An 8,622-nucleotide genomic window follows, 5' to 3' on the forward strand; every position below is an offset into this window, starting at 1 on the left:
GGTATCACGTAAACCTCTGTACAGCTGGTACTGCAGTTACATAGGACAGTAATGTGCAATATTTCATTTCACTTCTTCAAAGAGTACAGATGGGCCAGGATTCATCTCACCTACCTTTAGGTACCCCAGGTAAGATGCCCAATTAGGACCACCACCCAAAGCTCTTTTCTGAGCAGTGTCCTTCATTTTTTTTCAGCTGTCTGTAGAAACGTTTCACTGGAGGTGCAAGGCTGTACAAGAGTCTTGATTTTCTTCCTTAATTTCCACAGGTTCCTTATGAGAAGTGCACAGAAGATGGGCATAGACTACTTTTTGAAAAACCTTTCAGAGGAGAAACAGGCATCTCCTGCTTAACTTGCTTAAGATCCAGACTGCCCTTCAGAAGTAACCACCTGTTGAGTATAGAGGGAGCACAAGAAAAATACTGTCACTAAGAAGCTTTACTTATCTTTGTAAGGCTCATGAAACTGTACCTAAGATCTCAGGTGAAATGTCTGCATTTATTTAAATGTTGATGTCTGTATCATCAGTACACTCCATCCCAGGGGTGTATAAAACCCCAGGCACACTCACCATACAAAATACAATATAATGAGTGGTTTAAGGTTCATTGGGTCGACTGTTCTGCTAAGTAAAGCTACTCAGGCTGGGGGCAGTTACAACACTGCCACGGGCAGAAAATTTGGATGATTGCTTCCATTTTACAAATGGGTGAAATTAAACCATGGATTTAGCTCTTAGTCAAAATAACACATAATACCTGTATCAGCTGGGATTTCAGGAGTCCTAGCCCTTTGCTTCTCAGTCCAGAGACTTTTCTCTAAAGGGAATGTAGACCTTACAGGTCTATCTAGACAGGGAATTCTGTTAAAAAAACAAAACAACAATCAACCAACCCCAAAAAACAGCTGACTTCCATAGACTCCTTCCCTTCAGGCAAGACTGTAACACATCAAATTCAGGGAGATTGAAAACATGGACAAATTTTTCACCTTTTCTACGCTAAAAAATTGAGGTAGCATGTGTTGAATATTCATTGCTAGCAGTTGCAGACTTTTGCATAAAGCAGCAGCCGCATAATGAGCCTACGCACAGTAGAACAGTTAAAATCACAATCAGACATTATTTTTTAAAAGTAACCCATTAAAATAATATCCTACATCTTGGCAAAGATGAAAGGCACCCAAGGTACACCTCTGAGTTGCTGGAGTTCCATACTTCTTCATTATTAATAACTCCGATGGTTTTTTTTCTTGAAAACGATAGATAGTATTTAATCTTTTGTTACCCTAGGGCTGCAGCTCTCTGCTCACGTATCTGCTCATAGCACCTTGCTACTGCCTGGGAAATGTGAGGCAAAGATAATGCCTATCACCAAACTTTGTTGCTTAGCAAGTGTAGTTTCATTTCCTATAGGAGCAAATTAGCGCTATATATTTTAACACCACTAGACTAGAAGTCATCAACACAAAAGATGTTTCAGGCACATTATAGCACTGGAAGACTTTGCAAGGCCTGTCAGTACCCTACTGAAAGAGTTATTGAACACATGAATTTGGGATTGTTGGGAGTTTGAGGGGGAGGTGGCTGCATCTCTTTCATATACTAACATCATCTGAAAGGAGAGAGGTTTCTTGGCTGCTATAAATTAGCATTTTCAGCTCTGAGTGTGGTCTCCCAGACACAGTTTATAGCTGAAGCCATACAAGTTTTTTTGTTCCTACATCCAATGGACAATAAAAGATGGAAAGTTACTGCATGCTTTTATCTCGGAAATACAATGAACAGAAATATCCCCATGAGAGCTTTGCTTACACTTCTGTTATCGCAGTGGCCTGAGCAACAGTCGATTCTGTCCAGGTCTTTCTCAGCAACTGTTCATTTTGATTCTCTGAATTGCTGAGACCACCAACTGCAGAAACCAGTGGGAGCTGTAAATAAGGTTCAGACGCCCAGTCCCTTGTAGAAGGAAGACATCCGTCACCATGCTGATAAAATTGAATGGGATCACCCCAGAAAAAGTGGTTATCTTAATTCTTGGCTGAAAGTCCCTCTTGCAGGCCACCCAGTAGTACTCAATAATAAAAACCTGTATTTAACAGCTCAGTTTTAACCAATAGTGAGTTTTACCCCACGCAGGTAAGCATATGCTCAGTTGGTGAAATCTGCCTCCCCAATACAAATTTTGGCACAGTGGTAAACTCCGGGTGCATCATACGGCAATGTTTGATGCTCCAGGATGGACTCCTAGGTAGGGAGCTTCCATCAGCCTTACAACAACCCGCTTTTAACACAATACCTGCAGCACAGTGCTAGAACAGCTCAAGTCTTTGCTATACACCCGATCTATGGACTTCAGTCCTCAAGTGTCGTCATGCTTTGTCCACACCAGAGAGCAGTACCTTCACTTTGCTAGAGGCAGAGGAACTCATTTTGAGGAAGTGTGAACGTTTGTGGGTGCTGTGACGCGGTACATCGATACACACCCACTCGAACTCCCACAGCTGGAAGACCAAGTGTTTTGCCAAAGTGTATCCATGATAAGACTGGTATGGGTGTAGTTTGATGGAGTAACCACCACACACCTAAGCAAAATTACACAGGGATTGTAGCCGATTGGCAGCTCAGGTTTGTTCTTAATTTTTTTTTTTTTTAAAAGCTGGCTAAAATTTTTCAGAGACAAAACCTTTGTTTTAAAATAAAAAATGACAGAGTTTATGCAAGTATTTTTCAGAATTTTACTGCAAACCAATGGGTTTGGTCACAAAAAAATATCATACATATAACCATGTTAATTATATTACATTACAATGATGGTATACATTACAAGTAAGTCTGTAAGTTTAAATATACATCTAGAGTTACAACTTACTGTACAGATCTTTTTTACAATACCTACAATCAGGAATGAAAAACCCCAAAACCATAAATAATGCCCATTTTACAGATGACATTTTTTAAACTAAAAAAGAAAAAAGGAAAAAAAGAAAAAAAAAAAAGAAAAAAAAAAGAAACCAACAGCTTTGACCGACTGCAGCTGGGGCATTTTGGTCCATAAAAACCCTTTCTAAAAATAGAAATCTTTTTTCATAGCAGCAATGCTTTCTTCAAGCATTTGGATACAAGTAATTGTGAGCCCATTTCAATAATTTTAGTTGACTGTATAGATTTACAAAAGAAATTTCAAAATTACACTTAATTTATCTTCCAAATATGGAAGAAACAAACAATGCCCCACATTGTGGTATCCTGCAAGTGTCACACTGATGCTTTAAACTAAGTCCATCCGTAGTACGCAGACCACACACATACCATTTGTTCACATAGTAAACCCACGCAAATGAACTGAGAAACACACTCTGCAACAGGGAAAGCTTTGGAGCTCACAAGATCTCATCAGAAAAAGGCACATTTCATAAAATCCTTATCACGTTCAGCTAGATCTTCAGGCAAGGCTTTTCGGAGCACGATTCCAAAACAGCTTGTTCTTATTCTTACAATCTGCCGTAGCAGTCTATGGCAGCAGTCACTCTTGTTTTTCTTTCCCAAGGAGACAGCACCACTTTGGGCTAAGAACGAATGGAAATGAAAAGCCTGTAAAGCTCATTTAGAGAGTGATGTGCTCTTCAAAGAAGCTTCCAGCAAACAGTGTAGTTGAAATTAAGGCTGCAAAGCTGCCACGGTGGAAATGTGCAAATTCTCTTTCAAGATGACTGGTCAACTGGCAGTTCCACCAGAAGGCCAAACAAAAATAAAAATAATACATTATTATTATTAAAAAAAGAAAGAAAGAAAGAAAAATGTTCACAAGAAAGAGTCCATGGGTGGGGCATATGAGAAGCCCAAAAAAGCCTCAGCGGCTTCTTTGACGCTGGCAGTGATGAGGATGCTGTCCGGGGACTGGCCGATGGAGTTGGGGACTGGCTCATCTGTAAACTCCGGATCGAAGTGTCGCAGGTCACTGGGGCCACTCTGTGGAAAGGGCAACATTTAGACCCAAATGTTTTGTGAGCGCACAGTTAAATTCAAAAAAGTGACAAACACCCTTGTGAAGAGACTCACAGTGTTATCACCTTGGGCCCACTGTTTAACAGCCTTTGCCAGTTTTAGTTTGACCTTTTTTTTTGTATCCTGTTGCATATTGTCTCACTAAAAACAAGATGATTCAATTTAATACACTACCCTCCAACTAAGCTCATGCAACAGAAGCGAAACGCAAATGTGCCACTCTGCCATGCAGCAGTTTGCAGGGGAGGACTTTCATCTCTGGGCAAGTTATTACATTTAGTTTATAAGATGCTCAGAAAGTGAAAAATAACAACCTCCACAACCAGATCCCTCTGTTTAGGTGTTAGTATCTGACAAGTCAAGTGTAACTCTGCCCTTGGGAAGCTACTTGCTTTCTACGCCTTACCTTCCTCTTTGGTAAAACAAGGATGCTGGGGATTATTTTTAAATAGCCATGCAAATGAAGCATGTGAGAGGCCAAAAAACCCAGCTAAATTTAGATTGTCCATCAGCAAAAAGTCATCTACCGCTTATTATTGACCTTGCCTGGACAGCCACAGGGGAAGGAAAAGCCTTGTTCCCCAAACACAGCCATCCGGCCAGTTCCCCCCAGCTCCTGGGCACCCCACAAAGACACAGGGGGAAAAGACACTCTCCATACAGTCTATAATTAGAAGTGATACGTACCACATTTGGGTTAAAAGGGGGTGTAATCTTCTTATTAATGAGATCGTCCCAGTTAATTGGGGAGAAGAAGATGTGATTCTTAATCTCCATCTGTTAGAGAGAAAAATAGATTAATTCAGACCCAAGCTAATGTAAGCAGCACGGCCCAGTCATCCTCCCATGCTGCCGACAGGCACTGGCCCGTTTGCACTTACAAAGTCCTCCTTGGCACCAAGCCTCTTGGTCCGGTCCTTCTGCAAGAGGCCTTCCAGGAGATGTCTAGCTGAGTTGGTAATATTTGGCTTCAGCTGCAAGGGTTTGTTCAAGATGTTGTCGTACATTTCTGCCGTGTTCCTGCTGTAGAAGGGCGGCTGTGGGAACGGGAGAGGAGAGACCCAGGTCAATGAGGCTGACAGGTGGGCACGGGGTTTCTTGCAGGGAAAGGACGAGTAAGCTAATTTGATCGGTCATGAAGGATTTGTTGCTTACCAGGCCATAAAGCATCTCATACAGGACTGCTCCAAGGCACCACCAGTCCACAGTCCGGTCATAGGGCTGCTTATGAAGAACTTCAGGAGCAAGATACTGTGTAAGAGAAGGAAGAGAGACGCGTTAGCCAAAGCCATCTTTTTAATTAGGAGAACCTCTCCATTCTTGAATGAAAGCGGCTTACTGAATCCCAGCAATATCTAAGCTACCAGAAAGCTACAAGCTCTTTAGGAGATGGTTCGAGAGCCGTTCTCTCCTGCTCACCAAGCTCTACATGTCCTACACATCCTCACTGGCAACCTGGTATTACAAGACTCGTCATACCCCCTGCTTGTCTAACCAGCCGTAAATATACATGGGAGAGGTCAGTTTTTGCCGATGAGGACAGCACTTGGTGCCGCCATGCGAGGGGTGGGCTGAGGGCTGGCCGTACCTCCGGTGTGCCGCAGAAGGTGGAGGTCGTGCCATTGTGCTCTATGTTTTCTTTGCAGAGTCCGAAGTCAGTCAAGACAATGTGCCCCTGCGAATCGAGCAGAATATTCTCCGGTTTCAAGTCACTGCAGGAAGAGATGAAAGAATACAAGTGTTCGTTAGAGGAGGTGCGGTGAGAATATTCTAGGTGCAATTGTTTACAGCACCTCCCTAAGTCACGAAAAAAATATTAAATATTAACTAAGAGCAATTCTGGGCTCATATTGAGATCACCTTCTCAACGCTTATTCAACAAAGCACGCGTTTTTTTCAGTCCGACAAAGTGAACGATGTTGCTTACCGATAAACAATGTTCAGGGAGTGCAGGTAGCCCAGCGCACTGGCAATTTCAGCAGCGTAAAATCGGGCTCTCGGCTCCAGGAAGCAACGCTCCCTCTGGAGATGGTAGAACAACTACAGGAGACAGAGAGAACAACGTTGTGTAAACGGCGCCAAAGCCTGTTACAATGCGCTTAATTAGACTCAACATATATAGCCAGGGAGAACAATAGCAGGAAATGGCCTAAGGACCCTTTGGTAGTTCAAAACTTGGCAGGCTGGAAACATTCAATCTAGTAACTTTTCCCCCCATGACTTTTTCCCCTTGCAACTCTTTTTTTCTTTAAAAGGAAGGGCAAAAAAGTCTACCCTACCACCGTGCACATGATAGGAAATACTATTTCATTTTCTTGCTGCTTACCTCTCCACCATTGATGTAGTCTAGGACAAAATACAATTTGTCTGCAGTTTGGAAGGAAAAGTGAAGCCCGACCAGGAAGGGGTGTTTCACATTTTTCAGCCGGACATTGCGCTCTGACATTATGTGCTTCTCCTGAAAGCATTAAGAAATCATCAATGTTTAGTACACTTGCTTAGCAATAGCAGTAAACATATATTTGATGGACATCGCAATGGTATCATGAAGCAGCAGCTTACCTCTTTCTTCTTCAGGATTGCTTTTTTCTGCAGGACTTTAACAGCATAGAACTGCTCTTCTGCCTTGTGCCGTGCAAGGAGAACCTGAAACAGGATAAAATCCCAGAACTGAGCAACGCTGAAATAGAGAACAACTTGTAAACACAACTGGAAACAAGCCTTTCTGTTAACTGCTGAGCACTGCTACCTCCCTCAGGTTCAACGTGCAAGCTCTTTGCTGGAAATGCCTAACGCTATTACCACTCTGGCACATTAATCTAGCCCAAAGTTTTTACGTCTAGTTTCTTTCCCTTCCAAAAGCAAAGTATACGTTCTTCCCAGCACCAGCGCATCACGCTCCCTGGCTCTTATATGACTCTTTCAAACACAGCACCCTGCTCCCTCTTCCCTGCAGCTCCCCAGGGAGCCAGGCGCTGGGCAGCAGGGCACGCTCAGGTCTGGTTCAAATGACCACTATTTACCAAAGCCAGCACAAACCCGACCCTGGGGCATTACATACAATAGCTGAAGAGTAAATAAATTACAACAAAAAAGAAAAGTTAAGTTTACCTTCCCAAAACTGCCTTTTCCAATCACTTTCAAGAAATGAAAGTCTGATGGTTTGGCATGTGGGTTGGATGATGGACCAAGGTTGATCTGCTGTGAAGGACTGGGCTAGAAAAATAAACAGACAGAAACCACATTTATTAAAAGAGTTTGGTACTGAGAGTCTCAACAATGTCTCTTTTTTAAAAATATAAACAAACTGACCTTAAAAATTAAGATTAGCACTCTTCTTACCACTAAAAATTTAATATTGATCTCTACCAGGTATCAAACTATTAGGTACTGCCTAGGAAGAGTACTGCCTAAGAGCCATAGCTTACTTAAAAGTTCTTGTTGAGGTCTTAGCCACATTTCATAATGAAGCAACAACTAATAAAGCTTTTTTTAAAATTTCTTCTCCGTGTCAGAGAAAAAAAATAATTCAGTCCCACTCGATTACTCTTTTTTCCAGTTACATCAGCGTGCCATGAACTGAAGTAACACTGATGATGCTAACTTTGCTACACTTCTATTACCGGCTGAACTGATGTTCTAAAAATGCTTCACTGAGTAAAATCTACTTACCGGAGGAGAAGGATTAGCATTCATAAGTTCAGGCTCTTGAGGCTGGGAGATTTTCAAGATAGACTGAACTTCAGGGCTGCAAGGATAAGAGCATGCATGATTAGAAGAGTTACCAGAAGCATCAGGCAGATCTTTCCACCAGAGGGCAAGCACATATCGTGAAAGATGAGTTGTATCGTGAAACATGAGTTTTGGTTTGTGCTATTACAGAAGGCAGCTGAAACAATCTATTCGACTTAAGGAGTAAAATTAATCCAGAGAAAGCGAATTCCGTCATACAAAGAAATGTATTTATACTGTAAGTACAGTTTAAAATAGGGATGTGTCACTAGAAATCCCATCCAACTTATTCCTCTCAAACCCAGCTCACGAAGATTGTTGCCAAGTGAGTAATACCTCAAGAAGATCAATTAACTCTTCCGTAACAGTCATCCCAGAGGCATTGCAGTAAACAAACACTCCTTTTAACTCGCAATATGTAATGGTATTTGTGACTGAAATCCGGCCAAAATTTCTGATACTTACTGCTTGCACGCATACGAGTTGGTGGCTATCTTCTGAATGAAGTCGTTTAGTCCCATTCTTCTCTGCTTCATGAAAGCTATACAGTAAAAGAACAGGGAAAAGAAAAATAAAATCGTTAAGCCACCCTGCCAGAAAAATCACAGTCCCCCTCCCCGGGCATCCTCGAAGAAAACCCCCCTCCCGCCTCTCACCGATCAGGATGGCCACCATCCCCCTCATCTTCGAGTAAGTCAAGGTAGGACCAGACGCCTCGGCTGCTTTCACGGTCATTTTGGGATAAATAAGGACCGCACGATACCACCAGCTCCCAGCACCGCACTGCCTTGGCCAGGCACCCGGCGGCGTTTAAGTGGCGACGGTGATGGGCGGGACCGGGGCGGGACGGCGACGATCGTCTCCCGCCCCCCCGACGTCCTC

General features: G+C 42.6%; 1 protein-coding gene across 2 annotated transcripts; it reads right to left on the bottom strand.

The window, feature by feature from the left end:
- Window positions 1-2,724: 2,724 nt before the first annotated feature.
- SGK1 (serum/glucocorticoid regulated kinase 1) lies at window positions 2,725-8,522 on the bottom strand. Of its 2 annotated transcripts, XM_009706035.1 has the most exons (12): window positions 8,397-8,522; window positions 8,206-8,281; window positions 7,681-7,756; window positions 7,120-7,224; window positions 6,571-6,654; window positions 6,335-6,466; window positions 5,936-6,048; window positions 5,597-5,720; window positions 5,164-5,259; window positions 4,890-5,045; window positions 4,696-4,785; window positions 2,725-3,972 (listed from the first exon to the last, which is right to left on the bottom strand). In XM_009706035.1, exons 1-12 carry the CDS (start codon window positions 8,473-8,475, stop codon window positions 3,805-3,807), a joined length of 1,299 nt encoding a protein of 432 aa, XP_009704337.1. In that variant the 5' UTR covers window positions 8,476-8,522; the 3' UTR covers window positions 2,725-3,804. The 2 variants fall into 2 exon arrangements, with proteins under 2 accessions (XP_009704337.1, XP_009704339.1); XM_009706037.1 differs by lacking the exon at window positions 6,335-6,466 and having other exon boundaries at window positions 8,397-8,475.
- Window positions 8,523-8,622: the final 100 nt, after the last annotated feature.

This window comes from Cariama cristata, unplaced genomic scaffold (assembly GCF_000690535.1).
Source record: "Cariama cristata isolate BGI_N322 unplaced genomic scaffold, ASM69053v1 scaffold8908, whole genome shotgun sequence".
Lineage (NCBI taxonomy): Eukaryota > Metazoa > Chordata > Aves > Cariamiformes > Cariamidae > Cariama > Cariama cristata.

What these genes read in the sequence shown, in the direction of transcription:
- SGK1 (XM_009706035.1), bottom strand. Translation starts at nt 8,475, where the DNA reads ATGACCGTGAAAGCAGCCGAGGCGTCTGGTCCTACCTTGACTTACTCG. An exon ending in GATGGTGGCCATCCTGATCG is followed by an intron (nt 8,282 to 8,396) that starts GTGAGAGGCGGG and finishes TTTACTGTATAG; the next exon opens with CTTTCATGAAGCAGAGAAGA. An exon ending in ACTACATCAATGGTGGAGAG is followed by an intron (nt 6,049 to 6,334) that starts GTAAGCAGCAAG and finishes TGTCTCCTGTAG; the next exon opens with TTGTTCTACCATCTCCAGAG.